The sequence below is a fragment of the Talpa europaea genome, assembly GCF_964194135.1.
Source record: "Talpa europaea genome assembly, chromosome: 12".
In the NCBI taxonomy this organism is placed as follows: domain Eukaryota; kingdom Metazoa; phylum Chordata; class Mammalia; order Eulipotyphla; family Talpidae; genus Talpa; species Talpa europaea.
In genome coordinates, this window is record NC_140079.1 from 91,840,897 (window position 1) to 91,868,294 (window position 27,398).

At 48.8% G+C, this 27,398-nt stretch overlaps 1 protein-coding gene across 1 annotated transcript in view; it reads left to right on the top strand.

Annotated features, from left to right (window-relative positions):
- Positions 1 to 474: 474 nt before the first annotated feature.
- The window catches only part of GPR139 (G protein-coupled receptor 139), a gene marked incomplete at both ends in the record, with an annotated part of 33,208 nt that continues 6,284 nt past the window's right edge, over positions 475 to 27,398 (top strand). Inside the window, one exon of the mRNA XM_084250384.1 lies at positions 475 to 598. Within this exon, the coding sequence (XP_084106510.1) occupies positions 475 to 598 (124 nt within the window). The remainder of the gene's footprint in view (positions 599 to 27,398) is intronic.

Consider the following 27,398-nt stretch of genomic DNA (forward strand, 5'->3'; position numbering starts at 1 on the left):
ACGGCGCGGCCTGGCCCCCCCGGGTCTGGCGCGCGGCTTCCCGGGGCTAACTCCGTCTCCTCTCCAAAACTGGAGCCCCGAGAGGCCGCAGGGCCCCCTCCCCTAGAACACGGCCCCCACCCCACCGCGCCCGCGCCCCGGCAGCTGCTGATTGGCTGCGGGGAGCGGCGTCCCAGCCCCCCGGCTCCGAGGCGGGAGCCGAGCGGGTCCGAGGTGGGAGGCGCACACACGGGCTCCGGGAGCCGCTCCCGAGTCCCCGCGCCCTGCGCCGCGCGCCCTGCGGGCGGGCAGAGCCGGACCCCGCGCGGGCAGGTGCAGAGGGAGCCGAGGACCCCGGCGCAGGGCAGGGGCGAGTCCGGCGCGGAGAAGACGCCGCTGCTCCAGCCGCTGCCTCGGCCGCGCCGCCTCCGAGCCGGCGTCCAGCGCGGGGCGGGCAGGCCCGGCGCGCGGGCCAGGGGAGCTGGGGGCGCGCCCATGGAGCACACGCACGCCCACCTCGCAGCCAACACCTCGCTGTCCTGGTCCCCCGGCGCGGCCTGCGGCTTGGGCTTCGTGCCCGTGGTCTACTACAGCCTCCTGCTGTGCCTCGGTTTACCAGGTGAGGGGCTCGGGGCGCGGGAGGGAAGCCAGGAGCCCCAAGTGCGGCGCGACCGTGCCCAGAACCCCCAGGCGTAGCCGCCTCCGGGGCGCGATCCCTGGTGCCCCCCTCGGAAAAAGTTTAAGCCTGGAGGGCAACTGCGGACATTTCCCCGCCGGGGGGAAAGCAAGTTGCGGCGGCCTGGCGGGGCTGCCCGTGTGCGCGCGTGTGTGCGCGTGTGTGCGCGTGTGCGTGTGCGGCTTGGCCGGGGTGCGCGCGGCGGGCGAGGGGCGCGGCGTGAGTGTGCGCTTGCGGCCCGGGGTGCTGGTGCGCGTGGCGCGGCCGTCTGAAAGGATCGGGGTCGGCGTCAGCGGCCAGTCGGGGCTGGTGTGTGACTTCCCTGCGCGTTCTGGGCAGGTGGCTGGAGGGGGCTTCGCTTTTCCGGTGCCCCCCACCCGGGTCTGCGGCCACTTGTGCCCGGCTGCGTGTCCCCTCCTAATCAGAGATGAAGTGGTAGACCCTGATGCTGGGCACTGTCTTGCTGGGGCGGCGGTAGGGTGGGGGGTCCTGGCGGAGGGGTCTGGGATGGAACAGGGACCTCCAGCCCCGCTAGGGAGAGTGGGGGCGACTGTCCCCTGCCTTGACCCCAGGGAGAGTCCAGAGGCACGCAGAGCAGCTGCAGAGACGCCACCTCAGGGGTCCAGTCTCCTTGAGGACTTGCCTCACCCCCTAGCTTTGCCTCCTTCCACCCACCCCGGGCAGCTCCTGCTGCTGCAGATGTCTGGCTGGTTCCACCTCTCCAAAGTGTCAGCGAGACTTGTGCCGAATTCCTCAAGAGAGCTGAGCTGCTGCTGAGGGTGCAGGGGAGGGGCTGTCTTGTGCTACAGAGGGAGGGGTGCCCTGGGGTTCCAGCTCCAGATGGACCCTTCTTCCAGAGAGTCGCTGAGGCAGCTCTGGCAGAAAGCCTCCTGAAGACCACTCCGGCAGATGGGAGCTGGAGAAAGAAGGAGCAGACGGGGAAACAGTGTACAGCCAGGATCTCAGCTTCCTCCACCCCATCCACTCAGCATCCCAAAATCTGGGGACTTGGGCGCTGGGTTTCTGAAAGCGCTGCTGAAATTTCCTTTCTGAAACATCCCAGCTGGCAGCCAGGACCCCGGTGAGGTAGTTTAAATCAACTGCCCCTCCCCAGATTTATCAGGCAGAGGAAGCAAAAGTTTACTAACATTGAGCTCCCCCCCCCCCCACTTATACCAGCAAGTGATGAGGCTTTTCTTATTAACCGGTCCCGCTGGTTGCCCTGGGAGGGACACTCAGCCGCTGATTCACCCGCTGGGGTGGCAGCACCTGTCCTGTAATCACCTCCAACTGGCATTGATTTCCATCCACTTCCTGCCTCCCCCCCCCCAAAACCCCTGAACCTCTCCCAGAACTCTTTTGGGCAGTGTTTATGAGGTTGGTTATTGGTGACACTTGGTGAACCAGAGAAGCGACAGGCCCCCTGTCCCCTTCAGCCCTCACAGTGGGCTAGCCCCCCTCCTGTCCCCTTAAGGGACAGAGACATAAAGACTGTGGAGGCTGATGCTCCCGGGGTCCAGAGGAGGGGACCTGAGGATGGGGAATACAAGGGAAAGCGCAGACCTTGCAACACCTCAAGGTTCTCACCTTCACAGTCTAATTCCTATGGTAATGAGGGTCTTCCAGACACACAGCATTGGCACCTACTGTATACCTGGCATTTGACAGGCTCTTCAAGGCTGAGCCTAGGGCTTGGGAACTTAGAAGAGAGAGGAACTGGGATTAGAACTCGGAGGGTATTGATGGGTTCATACACTCAACCAGGACTTACAAGCACCTACTGTGTGTCAAGTGCCGAGGCAATGCCAAGTACAGTCCCTGTGTTCAAGAAGCTCATACAAGCTTGTGATTTGAGAAGCAGCAATGGATAGAGAAGGACTAAGGATTCTAGAGAAGAATGATTGGTGTGAAGGTCAAGGGCTTTCGTTAATGGCTTGCAAGGTGATTCAAAGGTGAAAGATGTGAACCATCCCCTTAAAATCGTAAAGACGAGCAAGACAGTTCCGGTGGCTAAGGAGAGGCAGAGCTGGGTGTTATTTTATGGCCCCTTAGTGTCACTGTGCCTCAGTCTCCACAGCTGTACAACAGGCATTATGCAACTATCTACTCCCTGGAGTTTTAAGAAGTAACAGTGTGGATGGAGGTGACGGTGCAGGGGCAACAAGCAGCCCCGTGCCTGACCCACCCCACTGACGGCTGCCCAGCTCTGCCATCCTGCTTCTCACCAGCTGTCTTGGTTGTGCGAGGAGGGGCCTGCTCTGCCTGCCAGTGAACCCGAGGAGGGGCTGGGAGACTCACAGAGAAAGCACTGGACTCTGTGCGGCTGTTCCTCTCCCGGAGCTCACTCCAGTCTCTCCCGCCCTCCCCTAGCCCCCAGCAATTAGCAAACCTTCATTACCCAGCCACTGGCTGGGAGGTGCAGCTAGGCTGGGTGTGAAGGAACAGACCGCAGGGCTCAGGATTATTGTTGAAAACTGAGATTTTAATTGAATCACTTTTCCTGGCAGTGGACTCACCCCAGTTCCAAATTCTCACCTCAGTGGTCTGAGGCCTGGGTGGTCTGAGGCCTGGGGCTAGATGGGGAGTGGCTGAGTGTTTGTTAATGAGTAGGGAGAGGTTTCTTAACACCTTCTGTCTCTGGACTGAGGAAGAGCTTGAGAAAGGCCGTGTGGTCCCACCCCTGCCTCTAGGAATCGCCCCAGTCTAAGTTAAGCCATCAGGAGTGGGACCCAGGGGCTCTGGTGTGAAGTACAGGTATAGCTCTGCATGGGAGAATCCTCACCATCTCTGTATCATCTTGCCCTTCAGTAAAAATGGGGTAGCCATAGTGCCTACTGCCCAGAGGGGTGGTATATATTATATACTATCATCTATGTAGACGTGGCTTTGCATAGTACCTGGGCTGAGGAAAGCACTCCGTACTCAGTGCCTCCTCCCACCCAAGCTTCTGTATTCATTCCCCATGATTCCCTGTGACCAGTACATGTCTCTGAACCCCTTTGACAGATGAGCAAACTGAAATTCAGAAAAGTGGAACATCTTGTCTGCAGTCACACAGCCCAATACTCTGGTTTCTCTTAAGACTGCATAAACCTTTTGCCTTTTACAGTCACACAGCCTAACCAGCGTGCAGACACCTGTTCTGTGCACTGCACACACTGTCCCCTTTACCACGGAAAGTTCTCTTAACTAGCCTCAGTCTTTTATGCTCTGTGCTCAGTGGAGAAAATTGGTGTCCCAGCTGTTCCTAATACCCCATCTCTTTCCACCTCCTCTGAAGCATGTAAGATGTTTCTACATTTTCAAAACTTGTTTCTAACTTTGCAGCAGAGTTGGGGACACTGATTGGGCCAGTTGGGACAAGACAGCGCAAAGCAGAAGGTAGTGTGGGAGGAAAAGATGAGCCTTGATGCTTGGGAGATGAAAACAGGATGGAGGCAGGGTGAGCCTGCCTGGTAAGAAAGGAGCAGTGTAAAATTAAACTGAGATTTGAAAGATATTTTTTAAAATTCCCTTCCAAAAGGCACCATGGAAGTTAAGGAAGATGATAGCCTGAGACTGCTTGCCACACAGCACACAACTGCCAAGTGAGGATAATCCCTGCCTCTGAGGGTTGATGCAAGATGAAAATGAGGACTCTGGAGCCTGGCAGGTAGTAGGGTTGGAGTCCTGGCTTTAATCTCTATAAGCCGTGTGAGCTTAGGCAAGTGACTTCAATTTCTCTGTGCCTCAGTTTTCCCCATCTGTAAAGTGATGGTGATAATAATGCTCTACATAGTCACAGGGGTTCGTGAGGAAAAATGAGTCAGCACTTAACACAGTGCCTAGCACACAGTTAGCACTCTTGTAAGTCATTTTTTATCATTTGAAAATTAGGAAAGTTAAGGGATCACTCCTAATTCATTTTATGATATCAGATTTACCTTAATGTCAAAGCCAAGAAAATTACAGATTAATATTTCTCATGAGCATAGACACAAATCCCTCAAAACCAGTAATATATGAGAAAGAGAATATAGCCCGACTAGCTTGGGTTTATCCCGGAATGCAAGGCTGGTTAAACATTTGAAAATCATTCAGTATGATTCTCCATGGTAACAAAATGAATGAGAAAATCCATATGATTATCTCATAGGTGCAGAAATAAGTATTTGACAAAATTCTACATCCATAAAAACCTATCAAATTAGGAACAGAAAGAGAATTTCATTAACCTGATAAAGAGCATCTATAAATAATCTACAGTTTATGTTACATTTAATGATGAAAGACTGGATGGTTTCCCTGTAAGATTTGTACCAGGCAAGGATATCTGCTCTCACAACTCCTATTCAGCATCATACTGGAAGTTGTAGCTAGTGCAATAAGGTAAGAAAAAGAAAAGTACATCGGAAAGAGTTTCATTGTTTCTATGCACAAGTGATGTCATTGCCTTCACAGAGAGGCACAATGGCTCCCTGAAAAATAAGCTCTTAAAGACATGTTGCAAAGCTCAACTATATTTCTATTTATTAGCAATGAACAATATAAAACTTAAAACTGGGATTTAAAAAAGTAGATTTCCAACTTCCCCTGCAAATCTAGAAGAACCAACAACATTAGACCCATAGCCCCCCAAAAGGTAGCAATTGACTGGAACTGAGGAATTGGCTGCTTTTCCATTATAACAATATGTGCATGGAATAGAAATGACATGTATATTATTCAAAAACCTAAAAATAGTAAAAGACAGACATTGCAAAATCTCCCGCTTATCCCTTTCCCTTTCACCAATTCCCAAACCTACCCCCTCATCACCATCACCACACAGGTAACTATTTCATTATTGTCTTAGTTTCTTATTTATTCTTTCAGAGTTCTTAGTGTACGCACAAGCAAATACGAGGATTTCAACTCTCCCTTTTGTTACCCTCCCCCAAATGATCACACTAGAGTACATCTTGCTCTTTAACTTAATATTTTCATCATCTGTAACAGTGTATAGGAAGCATTGTCATTCTTTTATAAAGCTGTATAGTATTCCATTGCATACAGTCATGTACTACTTAACATGGCGGTCAGCAGTGGGCTACATATATGACAGTGGTTCTCATAGGCTATATTATATTGCCTAGCTGTGCAGTAGACTATCCCATCTAGGTTTGTGTAACATGATACTTGCACAATAGCAAAATGACCTAATGATGCATTTCTCAAAACATATCCCCATTGTTATGCCATGCATGACTATATTTGTTCTAAACTTGATTTTATGAACACCCCTTTTTAAAGTTCACACGGACTCCAATTTGAAACAGACCCTACATGGTGGACCTAATTCTCCTCCGTAACCTGTGAGACCACTCTTTGTGCACATTTGACCTTAGAGTCCCTATTATAACAGGGGGATGAGGAGTCCCGGATTCCAGGGGTAGCTCTAGCAATAATTCCCTGCATGACCTCGGACAAGTCATTCTTGACAGTTCTGTCCAAAGACTGAGAGAGCCGAGCTCAGCTGGAGATAGACTCCATAGACAGGACACAGCACAGATGATGATGCAGCTGACCTTAGGTTGGTGTCTTTGTAGTTCTTGCCCTTGCAGTTTCTCTAATGATCCTATATCAGCTCAGCTTTGTGAGGTTGAAAGTAAAATACATTGCACTGAGCTAAAAGAACATAGATTTGACTCCTGTGTCTTACCTTTGTCGGCTGTATGATAGCACACTCTGAGCCCCGGTTTTCTCATATGTAAAACATATGACAGTCAAGTTCAGCAGTTAAGCAAATGGCCTCTGATGTCAGACTGTCCGGCTTGCATCTTGTCTCCTCTAGTTGCTCCTCTAGTCTGTGACCTTGGGCAAATTTCTCACCCTCTCTGAGCCTTAGCTCCTTCTTCATGGGATGAATTAGTTGTACTACCTATCTTATAGAGTCGTTTTGCAGATTCAATAAAGTTGTAAAATTCTTAGCATCATTCTTAGTCCACATAGAGTAAGAGTTCAATAAATATTATTAACCTTCTGTGCCCTGAATTGTTGTGGCAATTTAAAATAAAAATGAAATGTGCAAAGTCTTCTTATGGTCCTTGGTATGTTGTAGGAGCTCAGTAAGTAGTAGTTCACAGTGTTTTTATTGTCTAAGATGTCAGCGTGTTCAAACTTTGTAAATCCTACTCTCTTTCGCACATAGGTCTTTTCCAGAAAGGCACAATTCCTCCCCAGTTGTACCCACCAGAAATGAAACTCCATGCCCTGGCAAATGAGGAAAGAATGAACCAATGAATTAAGCAATCAATTTCATCATAAGTGTAGGGAATTTGTACCCCCAAGAGAGTTGCCTCTGATTCAGCGAAAGCTGCAGGAATGACATCAGTCCAGACAAGAAAAGGTCTTTAGCTAAACCTGGTAGAGGCTGACAAGCACCAAAGGCCAGATCGCCCTGCCTGCTGCAGCCAGGGCATGGACAGAAGGGGCGCAGGGAGGTGGATGCAGACCCTGCCACTGGACCTCCATGTGGATTTAAAATATATGGGCAATGCTGATAAGGGAGACACCATGAAAAGCAGGGCGTGGGGAAGAGCAGGTGTCTTGAATTCAAATGCCTGAAAGGAACAGTCAGATAGTATAAACGAACAGAGCGGCTCCGTTTTAAGAAATGCTTCACCTCTCCAAAGAATTGTGCTTTCCTGCTGCTTTTCTGGAAACATGTGGCTCTTTCGGTTTTTCTTGTTTTTCCTTCAGTGATAGAGACCACTGCAGTTTCCTCTAAATAACTGCTAGTACTTATATCACACTTACTATGTGCTAGGGATTCTCCAAAGTACTTTATCTGTGTTAACTTACTAAATTCTCACCATGACCCGTTGAGGCACATCTAATTATTATGCCCGTTTTTCAGATGTGAACACAGAGAGGCTTTGCCACTCATGTAACTAGCAAGGACAGCATAATGTTCAGCGCTGCTGTCCAACCTTATTATAAGAAGACGGTTGGCACAGATGCAATGACAGCCAACCACTGACACTCAGGCTGGGTCAAGAGGTGGGGGTGACAGACAATAGGGAGGGGTGGGGCCTGGGAGAGTTAGAAAGTGCCCCCACCACTCAGCTTTCCAGTCAAGGGTCCGATCTTGCCAAGTAGTCCCAGAAAATCTCGAAATCCAGATTTTGATATGAAATATCCCAATGTTTCAGTGTTGGCAACTAAATCAAAAATTTTAAAAACACTATGTAAGCCAGCTCTGCATGAGCCAAAGCAAACATGTCTGCAGGCTTGATGTGGGCCCATGAGGCTGCCAATTCACAAACTCCAGAGCTGGTAAAACTTCAAGAAGCACCAAGAGGGTCATAGGGAGTGGGGAATAAAAACAAGAAGCTAGAGAGAGGCATGAGGAATAATAGAGATGGAGACCCAAGGAAATTTCTGGCTAACTCAAAAAAGCATGCCAACTCAGGAAACCAGGGACTTGGCATTAACTGGAAGAAAAAGCTCCAAGAAATACCGTAAATCGCATGTTAATAATGCCTTGGAACATAAGTCTACCAATCTGGGGAATGGAAGAGCCCTTCAAAGCTGACAGCAGGTAGATGGGGTTGTGGGCTCAGTGGGCCCCCAACCTGGATTCATACTCCTGCCTCCTGGAGGTCCAAACTCCCCCATTTTACAAAATGAGGAGTCTAACTCCTCACCCAAAGCCACAGAGCTAGGAATGACAGTCAGAGCCAGCACTGAGTTTCTCCAAACTTAATTCTCTTTCCACAAAATCACACACTAGTGGTCTCTTAAAAGGAAGCAAAGAGATGGGGTAAAGGAGAAAGGGGCTGGGGTTTAGAGCACAGTTATTCTCCAGATTGGGAGAGGGTATAATTGTTGCTGTTTTATGTAGGATTATTTTGGATGGTAACTGGCCACAGCGTTAAATCCCTTTCAGTGTGGTTACTGCATCTGATTGCATCCAAGGAAAAGTCTCAGCCTGGTGCTAGCATGTCCTTAACAGCTTTCCACAGCTAAACCCCTTTGTAACAGACACAGAGCAGGCCTTGGACTTGGCACCTTGGCAAGCAGCTTTCTGCAGCTAGAATTTAATGTCACTCTTGTCACTGTGCTTGTTTTTAAGGCTACTTTCTGTCTATAGTGGAGGCGAGGCTATAGCTATTATCCAGGGCTGTCATAGACCCGTGCTGTCCAACACAGGAGCCACTCACCACATATGGCTCTTCAGCACTTGACATTGGACTAGTGCCACTGTGGAATTCAGTTTCTCGTTTCATTTCATTGCAGTTAATTTGCAATTAATTGCAAATCACAAATTGCAAATCTGATACTTGATTCAATTATTAAAAAAATTACTATACACTCAGTAGGAACAACAGGGGCATGTAAATCTACTCCTTTAACTGTACATTGCACAACATCTAAATAGAGATCAAGGATTTCCAGTGAAAATTAAGCATCCATAGAGAGATGTGCTAGAAGTGTAAAATACACACTCAATTTAGAACACTTAGCGTGGAAAAAAAAAGTATCTCATCAGTAACTTATGCTGATTGCATTTTGGAGGTACCTGGATAAATGAAATATATTGTTAAAATTAATTTCACCTGCTCCTTATTTTTTTAATGTAGCTGTTGGAAAATTGAGGTTGCATATGTGCCTCTCATTACTGGACAGAGAAACTATATGAAGCATAAATATAAGGGGGAAGGCAAATCACTTTAAAACAAAATGTTGAGTAAATAATAGAAATGACACAAGAGTGTAGCCAAAGTCATGAAGTTGGTGGGCCCATCACTAAAACCTGAAGAACGCTGTTCTAATATGCTCTTTAAAAAAAAAAAAAAGATTTATTTATTTATGCATACAAGAGCTGGGGTACAGGCCAGAGGTGTGGGGGGAGGATTCACCAGAGATAGACCGGGGAGCAGAACAGGCAGACTGACTGAAATACACTGCTCAGGGGAGCAGCAAGCAAGACAGGAGAGGTCTGCTGCGCCATGTGGGTAGCTCCCTGGCTGGGGATCGAACTCGTGCTGCAGAGGCTGCGGATTGCTTCAAAGGTTGCATCTTAACCCCTTGCGCCACCAGAGAGGCCCTGTTCTAACATCCTGTTAATGAAGAAACTGAGGCCCAGAGAGAGCAAAGAACTTCCTCAGGGTTACACAGCGAATTAGGGGTCACCTTGACCCTAAATCTTATGGTTTCCAAATCCAGTATGGCTTGGTCATCACAGCAGGGATAACCTTGCTCTCTCCACCTCCACCAAGAAGGACGTAAGGAAAGAAGGGTGGGGGTGTGGGGAGGATGGGACCACTTTGGATCCCAGTGGGACCCCAAGGGAGGGAACTTGGGGGGGACCCAAATAGGGGGAACCCGGGATTATGGTTTTTCTATAAAGTAGCAGCAGAAGGACTGTGGCTTCTCTTGAGTAAAGACCATGGCCAGCTGAACTGCATTGAAAGGAAGCCAGGGCTTTTACTCTAGCTGTAGGGCTAAATATATAATTAATGTTTATTTTTGTTTTGTCCCATTGCAAGGAAGGATGAGATAAGAGATCAGAGAGCACACCTAAGCAATTGTATGTGCATCCATTGTGCCGTTTGTCCATCGTGCCCTCTACTCATCCATCCACTCTCCCACCTGTTCATCCATCCATCCATCCATCCACCCACCCATGTACCCAGCCTTGCCAAGTACCAGGCACCGTGCTAGGCACATGGCAAGCCAGTATTGATCAGCTCCTTTTCTGTGTGTTCATGCGCATGCACACACACATACACACACACACACACACACACTGACTAGAAACCTGAATAGATGTAACAGTCACCTATGAAAAGATCATGAAGGAAAGGTACACGGTGATGGGAGAGCTTGCCACGGGGGACTTGGCCAGGTAGAAAGTCAAGGACAGTCCCCTTGTAGGGAACAGCTGGAATGGACAGGGCAAAGGGAACAGGTTGTGCAACGACCCCGAGGCGGAAGGGACCCATGCAGGTGTATTGGGACAGAAAGAAGCCCAAGGTCCTGAGTGCCTGGAGCAGGTGGGTGGGGGGAGAACATAGTGTGAGGTGATGCAAGCAGAGGGAAGCTAGAAGCCTGAGCTTCATGAAAACCATGCAAAGCAACCCTGAGGTGGGACAACACACCGTGCAGTGTCAGGACAGAGGTGTCCAGCAGCGACCTCTTTCCTTGCCCCCTTGTTTGTCAGAATATTTGACAGTCAGTAGAGCCGGGAATTGCTTTTCTGCCACAGACGTTTCTTATCATTTTCAGCTAAGTGCAGAGCAAACTACGAGCCACATCACTTCAACCAAGGGACTCTGGGCAGACAGGCACACAATCACACACACACAGGCACAGAGAGACACACAGATACAGATGGACACACAAACACACGCATGGACAAACAGACACAGATGCACACACAGACTCACACACACATTCACAGAGAGACATAAATACAGACGGACACACAAACGCACAGGTGGACAATCACTGAGGCACAGATGCACGCACATACACAGACACACACGCACAGCCAAAGCTGTACAATGACCTGACAACTGTTTTGACCGCAGCCCTTGGCTTTTAGCATTCCCGGCCTCACCAGCTCTGTTCAGCTCCACAGAGCTGCTGACAAGAACCATCATCTGGCTCTTGAAAGAGAAGCTGCAGCTTCCCTAGAAGGCGGTCGAATGGCACAGCGGCTGGAGAGACCTGGAGAGGACCGGGGCGTGAGGGGGTGGGGTGGGCATTCCTTAGAGCAACCCCCCCCCCACCCCGGCCAAGCACGTTCCCACATCACGTCCGACCTCCCCACCCAGGACCCTTCCAGCCACAGGGCATCCGGGCAGCGGCCCTGGCTTGGGGGTGCAGCATTCCCGTGCGAGTCCAGCACTGCGGATTTACTGGCTGTGCGGTCTTGAGCTGCTAACGCCCCCTCTTCAAGCCTCAGTTTCCTCACCTGGACAGGGGGGCTGTAATATCATCTGTATTCACTCACGCAGCACCTATAGATGGAGCCTGTTTCATGTGTCAAGCTCCCTTGCAAGCAGGGGAGGGGGGTGGAGAGCAAGGCCGAGTACAGGGAGGTCCTGCCAGGCTCACGTCTCCCGGGAAGACAGCAAGCAGAAAGTGCAGGAATGACGCCGCTTTAGATACTGGTCCCTGCTGTGGGGACCACAAAGCACGTCCTGTGCAGGGAGCTGCCTTCCATGGGGCTCAGGAATGGGCTCTCCAAAGTGGCCCTGAGAAGGAGCCAGCCCTGCAGGTGCAGGGAGGGAAGGGCCCTCCAGGCCGAGAAACAGCCAGGGCGAGCCCCTGAGGTGGGGGTGAGCTGCACCACAGCAGGCCAGTGCGCTGCAGAGAGGCCCAGGCGGCGTGGTGTGGACTCGCAGGCCACAGTGAGGAATTCAGATTTCACTCAAGTGCTGCAAGACCCAGGGAACTTAGAAGCAGGTTTCATAATGTAATTTGAGTTCTTCAAAGGTTCCTCTGGCTACTGTGGAAATAGGTGGAAGGTGGTGGGAGGGAAGCAGCAAGAAGATTGAGGAGAGGGACAGCTGGAAGGACCCCTGGTGGGAACAGGTGCAGTATTGGGGAGTACCTCATACAGCCCCTCGCGGGTCAAGGGTCATGTGCAACACCTCTCACGCCCTCTCCCATACACCATCCATCCTCATCGTGGTCTCTAAGAAAAGCAGCCAGCCGAGCAAAGTGAGCAAACCCATGATGTCCTTGCACGCCAGGGACCTGTGTGCCCAGCCATAGGACCCTGGGAAAGCACCCCGTCATGACAGAGCTGGCATCACGGTCATGGCAGTGGGCAAGTTGTGCTGATGCCCCAGCTGTCCGTGGCAAGAGCCCTGAACACAGAGAAAGCACTGCCTGGTCAACAAGACCAGGGGCGCCTCAGCCTGTCATTTGACAAACAGAGCTGAGGTCTGGCTGGCGTGGCGGGAGAGGCTGTCCACATTCAGGCAACCATGGCCAGCTTGAAGAAGAGAGCAGTGCCCCCCAAGACTGAGGTGGGGACTCCAAGAACATCCTGAAAATTGGCAGGGATAGTTCGTGGAAGAGGGAAGAGAAGTCTGGCTGCCTCTGGAACTTCTCAGAACAGAATGTCTGGCAGGGGGAGGAGTATGACCCCAGAAAATAAGAGGACTCTATTTTCCCAACTACCATCAACTCTAGTCAGATCCTCTGGCTATTGCTCTTCTCAACTACCCTCATATAACTTCCTCAGGAGACCTGGACTGGGGGCAGGGCCAGCCCACAGCTCACTAGAAATGGAGACCTTGCAGGATGTGAGAGAAGACTGTTTAAGGTTCTCTTTAAAAGCAGCACCTTCCCTATTAATATTCAGAGGCAAGCTCATAAAAATCCTGACTGTCACCCAACACCTCCAACCAAGCTGCCGTCACTGCCTCTAGACAACTTGAGCTGCCCAGTGAGCCACAGTCCCCACCCTTCCCTATTGTGCCCCCAACACAGCAATTGTTTTTCTTCTACCTGGCTGCTTCTCTCACTTAGGCTTCCTGCCTAAGTGAGATTTTGAATTCACCTCCTTGGGCTTGACTACAGACAGAACATGCACACACGCACACACACACACTGTATCCATTTACACCATCCCACTTTGAGCCCCATCTCATCCTGCCTACCCTAAAAGTCTTCCTGCAAAAAGGGAGGTGGTAAAACCTGGATTTGAGTTCCAACTGGACTTCCCATGTGTAATGACTTCTCTGAGTCTCTTTGCTAATCTGTAAAATGAAGAATGGAGGGCCTGCCGGGTGGTGTAGCAGGTTGAGCGCAGGGCTATGAAGCTGTCCACAGCCTCCGCAGCACCGGTTCAATTCCCAGCCGGCCAGGGAGATTCCCACATGGTGCGGTAGGCCTCTCCTGTCTCGCCTGCTGCTCCCCCAGCAGTGTACTTTGGTCCTTCTGCCTGTTCTGCTCCCCGCCCTGTCTCTGGTGAATTCTCTCACCCTCCCTCACCTCTGGCCTGTACCCCAGTTCTCGTATAAATAAATAAATCTTTTTAAAAAATGAGGAATGGAGTGCCCCCTTTGTTGAGGGGAATACATGAGACAGAGTACAGAGGGAGCCAGGCACAGGGCAGGTGCTTAACATACAGCATTTCTTTTCTTGAGATTGACAAGGATTCTCTCTCAGATCCCCCCATGGACCCTTTCAACTGCATCATAGGGACAAGTCTCCATTTTATGAGACCCTACTTTGTGCCAGTGCTTATGGGAGATAGCAGCGGGGGAAGGACAAAGATGAACATGAAATGATGTATGCCCTTAGAGAACTCACACTCTGGTTAGGTAGAAAGCAAGTCGATGATCACCGTATTGTGTGACAAATTCTATAACAGGGTGAGGGGGAGGCACTTAAATTCCTCTAGGGATTCGAACTCATCCTAGCCTGGGAGCATCGAGAAGATGCTGAGTCAGGCTATGAGCCCTCAACAGCAGACACAGAGTCAAGAGTTTTCTCCTGACTCCAACTGGGGTCCTTGGCGCATGGTAGGGGGCTTGGTAAGTATTGGAGAGATGGGTGGGTGGATGTATGCCTGAGTGCATGTGTGGACAGAAAACTGCCTTCTTAATCCTATAAATGTAATTTTCATACTACTTTTGAAGACTGAAGACACCATCTTTATTACCACCATCATCACCATCACCTCCTCCTCCTCATCATCACCATCAGCAGCAGCACCACCACCATTTATTGAGCACTTATTCTGAGTCAAGCCCGAGATAGAACACACTGCCCCCCTGCTGCCTCATTTACTCCACACAGCAGTGCCTGAGGGTGGTACCATTTAGCAGATGGGGAAACTGAGACTCTGGGGGTAGAGTGACCTGCCCGAGGTCATTCAGGTAGAGCAGCAGAGCTGAGGTCTACAGCCTTGCTTTTCCACTGTGCTCTGCGCTCGCCGATGTGTCTGCTGCAGACATTGGTATTCAGGGCATCGGCAAAGACAAATGCCGCGTCTACAGACCTCTATCTTGGTTCAGCCTCCCAGCCTGGTCTTTGCAGACATTTTGAGGGACTACGTCTTCCTTTCTGATTAAGGACTCTCCCGCATCCTCACTGCCCTCTCCCCAAGCAGATGGTTTAATTACTTGAAAGTATTTTTGAACAAGGACAGGCAGGTGAATTCCCCCTGTACCCCACACCTAACCTACAAGGAAATTGAGTTGCCTTTTTTTCTTAAGGAGTGTATTGCGAGGAAATGACCCTCCTGAAAAACCTGTCATCTTCCACATCCTCCCAAGGTTTCCTTTATCAGCCATAAGTGGGCTCAACCTCGGTCAAGCGCTCAGAATTCCAAATCCAGTTCATGTCGTGAATGTTTATTGACCACCTCGTCTGTGCCAGGCTCTATTTCTAATGCTTGAAAAGAGTCATCAATAACAGCCATTAATGTTAATATAGTGCTGGCCAATATGCAAAGTGAATTAATATTTACAAAGTCCTTTCTCATCCATTATGAAACCGAAGCTCTGAGAAGTTAAATAACTTTCCAAGTTATCACCAGTAGGCAGGGCCGAGAACCGAAGCTACATCCTTGGACCTCACACCCAGGGTTCATTGCTTCACTGAATAAACAAAGCTGTCACAGGCAGGAGTGATCCCCCAAATGGAGCCCCCCTGATTCCTGCCAGTACTTTCCATTATGCATTCATGTGTGGGGGCTGCTGGTGCCACAAAGACAAATAACTCTAGATTCCTGCCCTTGGGGGCAGCGGGCACAGTCTGGTTGGAGAGATGCAGCAGTAAAGTATATAAATGTGCAAACTGATATGTGATGTGCAAGATGGAAGCGGGGTACCATGGAACAAAGGGGAAGGCATCAACCCCAGTCTTGGTTGGGGGGCAGTACTGGGCCTGGGGCTGTTAGGACAGAATTTTTGATCTGCCTGGAACTCAGCTTTCTCCTTTCTGGAATTCGATATGCCATGTATACTCTGACCCCAAGTCGTCTTTCTTTCTCAACACGTGCTCTGCGCACCTTCTCCCATAATGGGGGACGAGCAAGATAAATGGACTTTGCCCGTGCTTTTGAGACATGTACTCTCCAGTGGGCAAAACAAGCAAGTTAAAAATTATTGGGCTGTGCTGTGTAAAATTGGCAATATGTGGCCACTCTTTACCTTGTAAAATGTGTATTTTATATAGTTCCACCTACACTCCATGGAGCAATAATTTGCTGTTCTGAAGAAAAGCTCAGGGTGAATTGGATGTCCCAAACCAGTGACCAAATACTGCATCCAAGCTCCTCCTCCACCACATCCGCCAGGCAGCAGGTTCCATGTTTAAAGCTTGGACAGCCTGATTGTCCAAGCCTTGGTGGTGGAAACGAGACTAATGGTCATTGACATAATTATAACACTGACCTACTGTTCACTATCCACTGGGAACTGTCTCCAGCACTTTACGTGAATTAACTAATTAAATCCCAAGCTCATGACGTAGGTGCTATTACAGGTTTCTCCCACTTTCCAAAAGTAGAACAACATTCCTATATGGTATGATTTGTCAGGTAACGTTTTTGGATCAGGGAACACTATTACCATTCATTTGTATGAAAAAAATAGCATTCCAAGACCCCCCAAAATAGCTCACTAAATTATACCAAATAGGAACATCCTACTCTCAGATATTGGGGGAGACCTATATTACCCCACTCTACAGATGAGAGAAGTAAGGCACAGGGTAAGTCATTGAGTGGCTCAAGGTCATGCAGTCAGTGCTACGACAAAGCCAGCCTCTGGCACTGGGGCCTGCTTCCCATCTGCCAGCAAGCAAAGGAGTGCAGGCTCAGTAGTGCTGTCAGTCTGGATAGCTCTTGGGGTGTTTTCATTAAAGCTGTGACCCTCTGAAATAGAGATGGGGGTTGAGACACCCACCTTAGGGGGATAGACTTGCAAAGGTTGTCCATGTCAGAGGTAGAGACATGTCTCCACAAATCCACAAATAAGTGGGCTGAAATCTCACCCCCAACAGGCACACTGGGTTTTGCCTTCGTCAGAGCAGTTTTATGGGAGACTTTGGGCACAGTGAGAGCTGTTTGGGGACCCAGGAGACAATGTGTAGCCCAGGCTTAGAAAGGAGTCCATTCTCCCCACCTCTGCTCCTGCAGCCTTTCAGGACATGGGCTTAGAATGCTATGCCTAGTCTCCTTCCCTTTCCAGTTGCTAATCAGCCATTTCTGTTACAGTTAGCCTTTGGGGGTCTTTTGTTGTTGTTATTGAGGTACAACTGACGTACAACATTAAACTAATTTCAGATATGTGGCATAATGATTTGATGATATTTGTGTCTATTGAGAAATGATCACTACAAAAAAATCTAGTTAACATCAATCACTAAACATTGTTACAATTTTTTCCTTGTGATCAAGATTGTAAGATCTCCTTAGCGACTTTCAAATATGCAATACGGTATTATCAATGATAGTCTCACTGTTGTACATCACATCTCAGACATAATTTTTAAGGGCTTTGGTCTTCAGGACTCTCTTGCTGGTTCTAATATTTAATAATATTTCAGCTCACTCTCCTGAGTTTTCTAAACATACTATCATACTAGCTGCAAAAAATAATAGTTATGCCTTCTTAGTTATATCTCTTACCTCTGTTTCCTATTGTATCGTGTTGGCTAAACTGTAAACTTGGATTCTTTGCTAATAGCCTTAGTTTTTTATATCAGCTACATTGGTTTGCCAACACTATTTTATTAGAATGAGGAAAATGGATTGAGTTTTTGAGCAAAGGCAGGCAGATGGCTTCGGAAACAAAGGGAGGGGGACAAGGGAGCTAAGAATTTCATGCATCAACTCAGCTGCATGATGGTGCCATCAAAACTCGGAAGCTGCATTAAACAAGTATTTACCAAATGCCCACTGAGTGTCAGGTGCTGAGCCTGCAAATAAGAATGTGACCCCCAAATGAAACAGACCCAGACCTGCACTCCCACTGCTGCCACTATCAGGATGATCAAGAAAAGACGGGGAGAAGGCTCTAAGGGGTATTTGGATAAAAAACTAGCTGGATGTGGTCTTACAAGCAGGCAATAAAAAATTACTGCAAATCTCAAAATCCAGCTCTGTAATTGATAGTGACCAGGAAATTGACTGAATTTGTATTAGCTTCTGAAATCTATTACTATCTATTCATCTGGAAAAAAAGGAGATATGAGCAATGAAATTAAAATTTTTCATTTATGAATGCTCTTAAGGATGTGAATTTGAGAAAAATTAGCCATCTTTTAATTTTCTGCTATCTCGCTCCTAATACCAATCAGATTACCTCTGAAACATCCCGTGACAATTAACATCTGCCTGACACTTTCCAGTGTGCAAAGCCTCTTGGCATGCATTGTCTCCTTCAGTTCCCACAACAACCTTGGGAGTTTGCAAAGCAATTTCACTGAGGTTATCGCACCGGATTCTTGAATTCTCATCCCTCATTTCCCTGCGGTCCGCCAAGCCTGTCGTTTCACAGTTCTGCAAACACAGCATACTTTCACACTCCCTTGATTTTGCACTTGTGGTTCCCTCTGCCAAGAAAGAAGCTCATCCCTTCCTCACTCAACCAAGGAGTGCCCTATTCATTCCAGGAAGCTCTGGGCAGGCAGAGAAAGGCCATTGTTCCCTGGAGCAGTGAGGAAGGTCCAGGCATACTGGAAGAGGCAGCACCCAGCCAGAGGTAGACCAGCAGGCCAGGGATTGCATTGTCCTGCAGCCAATTTGAGCATCAGTGGAAACAGTGGCTCTAAGTCATCCTGCCTTCTAGAAAATGTAGCAGTTGGACAGCCCTGAGTTCAAATCCTGACTCTGACTTACTGGCTATACAATCTTGGGCAACTCTATACACCTAGTCCTAAATCCCCTACCTCTATAGAGAGGGTCCTATAATAGCCACCTTTAAAATGGGGGAGGCAGAAGTGACTATTAGAAATTGCTAAGTGGAAATGAATTCTTTTTATTATTAAGATCACTCTGCTCATGGCAGAAAAGGGGATAGAATCATCTATCATCATCATCATCACCATCATCACCACCACTGTTCCCGCTACTACTGTATTATTATTTATATTTTATCTTATTTCTGAAAGAAAGAAAAACACTTGTTTTTGCTACTGACACCTTCCCTGTCCTCCCTTGGAAATGATATCGCTGCCTCGAGGAGAAAGGAAAGCAGTTTGTTTTGTCATAGACAGAGGTGCTGCAAAGCATGGGGGCATCAATTTGTCATCCTGGTGGCAGGATATGCTGGTTCACCAAGGGTCAAGGAGAAGAGTCCTCGAGAGTGCATATAGGGAATGCTTCAGGAAGATGGAATTGCACAGGCAAAGGTCCAGAGACTTCAGGTCCAGTGGTGCCCAGTAGCTGAAGCAGCAGGTAGGCAGGACTGGTGAGTGAAATGGGATGGAGAGAAGCGCATGGAGGCCACAATTCCAGCAGCACCAATCATGCACCCACCTCTTCCAAGAACTTCCTATGCATTAACTTACTAACAACCTGCCCCACTTTACAAATAAGCAGTGGAAACACAGAGAAGTTATGTGAGCTACCCACGGTCACACAGCAGCATGTGTCAGACCTGGCTCCAGCACCCATGCTAGTTACCACAGGGCCAGGACATCCAACCTGCTCCCTCTGTGACATCCAACCTGTGTCCCAAAGCCAGAAAAGAAACCAGCGCCTCCAATGTCACTCAGCCATCTTTTACCTGCTGAACCCAGATTGGGTGGCATGGATGCCACCTCCCAGCTGCAGAGGTAGGTTTGTATTAGTTCCCAAACATAAAGCCATGTCCATATAATAATACCTTCTGACCTACATGTTATTTGGCTTGTGTGCATGGGCACAAAAAACTATTCAGCCACAGAAAATTGCTTCCTGAGGCCCCTGGGTAAGTAGTCATTGTCTTCTGGGCCTGGCCTAGTCCCTGTCCATCCATGGTCCCTGGCACAGATACCCCCACCTGTGGGCACTTCCCCTGTGAGCCCAAGAGGGGAGAGGAAGGGACCCCAAGGCAGGAAGAGGTTGTCTCTCAGCATTGCTGCGGCCTCTTACCAAATGACACCGAGTAGAGAAGCTGTACCACCAACCCATGTTTATAAGTTTCAGTGCAGAGGGTAAAAAACTCTGTTTCTCCGCCCTCTCATCTCCCTTCAGGGGTATCTGTGGTTTGGTACAATAAGCATCTTACCTAGTAAAGCCCTTGAGTGCTTAAAGCCCTTCGTGACTCTCCGTTGCCTCAGGACGAACTCCAGCCTGCTTCCCCCTCTAGATCAAAAGCTGCGACTTCTCTAGCGCTTTTCCAGCCAGGCCTCCTCCCAACTCTCTCACCTCAGGGGCCAGCAAACAACATAAATGAGACCTGGTGGGGAACTCTCTCGAGCTGGAGGGCAGCCCCAAGTGGACATGTGGGCCCAGCACATCCTGACCCTCTGATTTTCAAAAGAAGCTCAAATCTCCCTTGGACCTGAAGCTCTCCGATTTGTAAATATGGCAAATGATTCCAACATCTTAAAGGCATATCTGCACCCCAGAATCTACCCCACAAGCCGCTGGTCTGTGAGCTCATTCTGTACTGAGCTTCCAGCTGCTCCAACAGCTATCCTCTTGCTCATGCGCTCTCTCTCTCTCTCTCCCTTCCCCCCTCCCTCCCTCTCTCCCTCCCTCCCTCCTCCCTCTCTCTCCCTCTCTCTCTCTCTCTCCTCTTGGCCTTTGCACATTCTGTTCCCTCTTGTTAGCATGCTTTGCTCCCCAATCATATGACTGGCTCCTTCTTCTTGTCACTGCACATATGCCACGTCCTCCAAGAAGCCCTCCATGATCCTGTAGGTGGGATTTGCTCCCCCTCCTAAAGCGCTCTCATAGCAGGCTTCCGCTGTGTGCTGTCTCTGGTTTCTATCTGGCTTCTGCCAGGCTGGAAGGTCCAGGAGGGAAGAAATTGGTTCTTCTGGTTTACTATGTGTCCACTTGTAACCAGGTTACAGTCTGTAGTCAGCATCTATGGTAGGAGGAAGGGGAGAGAGGCTGGTCTAAGCAGTCTTGGTGAAAATGCAAATTCCGTCTCACCCCAGTCTCTTGGGCTAAGCTGGTGAGCCCCAGAAATAGCATTTACTGAGTCCTGTGTGCCAGGTACTCTTTTAAGCACTTGAGTTGCATTAACTCATTTAATTCCCGCAAGAGCCCTATGAGACAGGTATCATTATCCCTGTTTCGCAGATGAGAGACATTAGGCACGGTGGATTTAAGACACTTAGCCAGGCTTGCAAAGCATTGGCAAAGTTGGGATTGGACCCCATTAAAATCAGTGCTCATAAGCTCTCTACTTTTCAGCGGGGCAAGCGTGCATGTGCTAGGAAACTATCATTCTCAATTGAGAAATGAATAATATTTTGGAGTACCTAGTGCACATGAGGCAGGAGTGTCACATGTCAAGTCACTCAGTCTTCTTAACAAACCTGCAGGGAAGTGTCCCTGCCCCATCGCACAGATGAGAAACCAGTTAAGAATCATGCCCAAGCAAGTAAAAGGAGAATCTAAACTCAGATCCTGCAGCTATCATAGGCGGTGATAGGCAAAAGTTCCCACAAGTTCTCTGGGTTTAGAGAGAAGAAAATAAAGGAATAAAGTTGAGTCATCATGCATATAACAAAATAGCACAAAGTAATAGCAAGCGGATATACCAAAGCGAGTGCCTTGGCAAGTCCGTCCATCCATCCATCCACTCATCCACCTATACATGCATCCATGCATCCAGCCATCTGTCCATCCATCTATCCATGCATCCATCCATGTGTCCATCTGTCCATCCAGCCATCCATCCATCCACCCATATGTCCATTCATGTGTCCAGCCACCTGTCCATCTATCCATGCATCCATCCATGTGTCCATCTGTCCATCCATCCATCCATCCATGCATCCATCCATCCATGCATCTGTCCATCCATCCATGCACCCATGCATCTCGTTACTCTTTTATCCCACAAGCAATGACAGCAGGCATCCTTTTTGACTGCCCTGTAATAAATCCTTGAAGTTCAGAGAAAAGAGATACAGTCCCTGCCTTCTAGGGTCCTCAAGGAATGGGTGATAAATTTCTTGAGGGAGATCATTACAAAAATGTGTTAAGTACTCAAGTCAATGAGGTGCTTAACGTGGCACATTGAAATCTGGGAAGACTTTAAAAATAAAAAGTCTGCCAGCAGAAGGTGTAGGCAGAGAAGGCATTCCAGAAGAACCGCAGAGCAGAAGAAAAAAAATGCAATGCTACGAGGGTTAGAAAGAGTGCAGTGCATTCAGGCTACAGCTGATTAAGCAAAGTGCAAAGTGTTTTTCCCTGGGTTGCAGAAGGGAACTTATGTAGAGGTATCTGGTGGGCTGTGCAAAGACACTAGATTTTGGCTACAGAGCAGAGGTCTCAAGCCAGCAACCCCTGGGCTACACTGTGTGTGTGTGTGTTGCATGCAAGTCTCTCATGAAACATTTGAAGCCCTGTCCACAGTTGACCATCATTCCCTCATGGGAGGCCACCAAGTAGAACAAAATAGTGGCTGCCCTCTTGAAAAGGACATGAGCTCCATGTCCAACTCCCTAAAGTCCCCCATGTAGCCACACCCCACATTTGTTACCTGCATGGCCCCTGTTGCCATTTGAGTTTACAAGCCCTGACACAGAGACATTGCAGGGGGTAGGGAACTGATATCTGGGCTGCCTGGGGGTGATTTATTTATTAATAGTAAGTTCTGAGCACCATGAGCCCAAGGATTGGATCTCATTCCAACAGCTTGATCAACCTTGGCACATGGTTGGGTATCACTAAATTTATGTCTAACTGAATTGGAGTCACATGGAAAATTCTGGCACAAAACCTCTTCTTGAGGAGCTAATAGTTTCCAAAGATCTCTCTCTCACAGTGAACACTAAATTAATTTCTCATTAATGTCCAATGACCCTTGGTCATCTCACCTGATATGTTCTGCAGTAAACCCTTAGTAATCTTCCAATCTATTCAAAACAATTCACCGATCCTAACCAAACTGTGTTAATCTATATGCATAATCTTTCGATCATTCATTCAACAGATATTTATTGAACACCTACTGTATGCCAGAAATGGTGTAAGAAATTGACAATATGTTAACAATAATAAGCAAAGTGGCACGTCCTACCTTTCAAGATTTCTAACCTAACAGTAGTGGTGCTACTAGACACTATTCTGGGCACTTGTCCTGTATTAATTCATTCAGTGCTCATGAAAGCCTGTGGCAGGTGCCATGTTATCACAGATGATGAACTGAGACACAGAATGGTTCGGTAAATTGCCCAAGGTCACACAGCTAGAAAGTGACTGAGGCAGGTTTGAACCCTAGAGTCTGGCTCTGGAATCCATGTCATTTATTTTTCTGCAGTGATGCTGGGAGCCCCTGAAGTACCTCCCTAATCACCAGGGCCAGTTACTGTGGTCATTTCTGGGGGTGTCAGTAGCAATGGAACCCTGGGTATCTAGCTTAACCATCACCGCATGCTCAGGAATGTGTGAATATTAAGTTGCTTTATCCTGACATCACATAGTATTGCTCTGACTTCCCTTAAATCAGAGACGCTTGGTGCAGACCTAATATTACAAAGCAGCGGGAGGTGCAGAGTCAACAGCTGACTTGTAAGTGACCTTAGCTGCAGGACACCCAGCTGTCCCAGGGAAACAGACCCTGGGAAGGGGTGCCATAAAAGCTAGAAAGACAGCTTGGATGATTGGCAGAAGAATTGTTAGTTCATCTATTGTGTTCCTAGTTGTTTACTGTGTTGCCTCCTTTGCTCCTGTCTTTCCTGGATCCTGGAGTGCCTGCCGCCCCCTTCCTGCCTCTGTGCAGCCTTCCCTGACCCAGATGTTGGGGTTCATTGCACCTTTCTCTCCCTGGGCTCCAGGGAAACCTGGGTCTCCTGGGGCACACCTGCCTCGTGGTCAGGGAACTGCTTTCCCTTCTGCCCCCCTCTCCCCGGCAGCCTCAGCACTGTGAGCGGCTCATAGCGCAGGCCGCCCATGCTTCCTGGATGAAAACAGAAGATCCAGAGAAGTGTGTGACTTACCCAAGGTCGCAGAGCTAGTAAGTAGCCAAGCAGAGTTCTGCTCAGTCGAGAAGGAGCATAAGCTCCATGTGGACATGAACCCCTTGTGGGTCTGCACAGGGCTGCATCCCTGGGTCTAGCACCGTGCCTGGTGTATGTGGGCAGCTCAGTAAATGTTTGTTGAACATTTAATAAATAAGTGAGCACCAATCTCCTTTCATTCTCCCTGTCCTTGCCTGCCTGAAGAAGACAGGCGACTGAAAATGAAGGCTTTGTGTAGGCTGCGTTTTGTGTGCACAATTGATAAGCTATTTGCCCGAAGCTAAAAATACCTACCCCTGACAGTCATTGGAGGCAGATGGATGGTGCTTAGTGCAAGCTGTTTAATCAAACAGCGACAACCCGCGCAGGGCCACAATTAGCCCCTGACACCCAGTGAACTCCAGACGAAGAGCCCGGAAGCCTCTGGCTTCCTGTAGGTCCCCTGGCACGCCGTGGCCATCCCCCTGGGTCCACAGAACAGCCAAACAAATGAGCATCCTGGTGAATGCAGGGCAGTCACCGGCTGGAAGTCAGGGGCTGGCAGGGTGGGTGGAAATGGAGCACCCAGGACAACTCGAAACTCGAGGGAGAATCAGCCCATGGGGCGCATCGTAGCATCGGAGGGAGCAAGGGAGAGAGTCCCGGTCATGCCCCGGGTTTCACGGAAACAACTAGATCTTTGGTGGGGAGAGATGAGCTCATGATCTGTACCCCAGTTCCCTCCGCTTACTCCTACTCCCAGCGGTTCAGGGTGGTGGGTGTTCTCCAAAACCCTACAACTCCTCTGAAGGGATTCTTCTCTCGTTTCCTCAGGCCACATAGAGGCCCGCTGACAGACACTGTTCAAATAAAAAAAGGGAGAGGAGAGGAAGAAGAAAAAGATGTCCCTGTTCTATGGAATGATCAGCCCCCTCCCGCTAATTTTGGACACATCTGGACAAGCAGTTTATGAATGAGAGTCTAGACACTGGCAATGGCTCCAGAATCTAATAAATCGTGTTTGAATCCGAGTCCAGCACACACTTAATGTGCGATCGGACCAGTCTCTTAACCCCTGAGCCTCAGTGTTCTCGTCTCTTTAGGGGGACAGTGACAGTATCTCCCAAGTATCTGAGGATTAAATTGAACTCAAGTAAAACTTCTAGCAAGTGAGCCACACATGCTTACTAAAGGGAATTATGAATAAATGTACCAGCTCTTATGAAATGGGCTTGGCTCTCGCCTGCTAGATATTGGTCATGGGAGAACTCAGAGAGACGCCGGATGTCTTTGCATCTAACCTCAGCCAACTTCTTCACCGTCCTGAGCCTCAGCCTTTCTCACCCACAATAAGGAACAAAATAGTCCCAGCTTTATTCATACAGATCAAATACTAGATACCAAGCATCCGCGATTACATGAGCTAATATTGAGTGTGTATAGCTAGGAAATAAGCCACAGGCACATGGAGAAATGAGCCCAGGACCCAACACTCAGAAAGTCCTTGGGAACTGTTAGCTGCGCTAAGACAGTGCGGGGGAGACTGTCACATCTCCGGGCCTTTGCACATGCTGTTCACGCTTCCTGGAGAGCCCTTCTTTGTCTTGACGGCCTGTTAATCCCACTCGCCTTCCCTGGATGCGAGCTATGAGCCCCTCCTTTTTCTAGCTCTTTTTGCACATCTGGACCCTGAGTCCTAAGAAGGGGCTTGTGCCAGCACGCAGGGGTCTATGTCAGAACCCAAGAAACCCTGCAGGTTTCTTAACAAATCCAAGAAGTCTGGGGACACTTGCAGATTAAGAAATGAGTCAGAGGTCTTTTCGAGCACCCGTGCTCCCGCCTGGAGCACCACCAGGTGAACTCCTGCTTAACTTCACCAACGCATCTTTCTCCATGTGGAGTCCCCACCTGGCTCAGCTTACCACGTTAGCAGAACTGTGTGTCCCCTGCACACGTCATGACCATGACCATGACCCTGTGCTGGACTCAGGGCTTAGATTCCCTCTACTTCTCACAGCAGACCTCTTGGCCAGACCCCAACCTCACCCTCAGTTTACTGATGAGGAATCCGAAACCCACTGCATTTATACAACTTACCCAACAGTGCCAGCTAGTAATGGGCAGTTCTGGGGTACACACCCAGCTCTACCAGACTCCAAATCACAAACCTCTCGTTTTAAGGAGTCCGACCTTCTTCTGCTCTGTGTTCACTGGACAGCTGCGTCCAACCCTGCCCCACTGAGTCAGACTGCAGACTGCTCTGCCGAGGGCATTGCTAGGTCTCAACGACATCTGGCCTACGCTCATTGGAAACCACTGCTTTGTTCAGTTCTGGGAAATGCCAGGAAGGCTGCATCATGCATCCAGAGACCAGACCCTCATGGAAAATCCCTAGCACTTATTCTACTATAGCAGACAACACCAATCCATCATAGCACTTCTGAGCCCAGGCATGGTTTAGGATTACTTTTCAACATGGCACCCAACAGCCCCTACCAATCAATTGAAGATGAAACAGTCTTAGTATCCCCATCATAGACTGTGTTCTAACTGCTGGCATCACACCCTAGAAAGGGAGAGTCAAAGAAAGGAGGAAACACTGACCCTCGTTTTAAAAAGCATCCACTCAAGTGCTAGACATGGTGACAAATAGAAGTCGCCAAGAGAAAAATAATAGAGAAGAGCATGATAATGAAGCTGCAGGGAAAATTAAAGAGCTATCAAAACAGGAACTAAAACTTTAAAAGAACAAAGGCTATTTCAGAGAACACAATAGACAACCGAGATATCACAGAATAGCGGCTCTTTTGGGCTTAGTTCCCTAGATAATGACCAACGCTCTTCTCCAGCAAGCAGAGGGAAATGTGGGAGGTGGATACAGCTGCATCAGAGCGGGAGGTAGCCGCGATGAAGAATTTCCAGGTAGAGTAACAGGGTTGTAATGCCTGGAATGATCCATGGAGGGAAATTGGAATCTTCTCAGGGATTCCTTGAGAGGTGGGACTGTCTCCTACTCTGCTCCAGCATAGGGTCTGGCCTCCAACTCAGTAGCAAGGTCTGCTGGACTGGCTGGGTTTTAAAACAAAGCTAACATTTACTGAGTGCTCACTGTATGCCAGGAGCTATGCTAAATGATTTTACAGCTTTGTTTTAAATCTACCTGCATAACAAGCTCAGAGGGTATGATTTCTTATGCTGCCCATTTCACAGATGTGGGAACTGAGGCTCAGAAAAATTAACTGCTACACTTCACAACCTCTTCCAACTCAGGCAGGTTCCTATACCCCTGGATACCTGGAGTGAGATTTAGCCTGCAAAGAGCAACAAGGCTCAGTGGTCCTTCAAAGCCCTTCTGCAAACTAGAGGCCATCCCCTCAGGGTCATCTTTTCCCATGGGGTGGTCACCCACTCCTTGACTCATCTCACTGGATCATAGTCAATTCTGTGCCCCTAAACAGACTACAGGAAAGACATTCCACATTGCTAACCTCTGCCCTGGGACACAAGGGACCACAGGAAGCAAGGATGGCCTGCTGCTGTGCACCCATGGAGGGAGGGACAGCTGCCCTCAGAGAGACTGAGCCTCCTACAGACCTCCTAGCACCATCCACAGAGGCCAAAAAGACAACACCACGTGGTT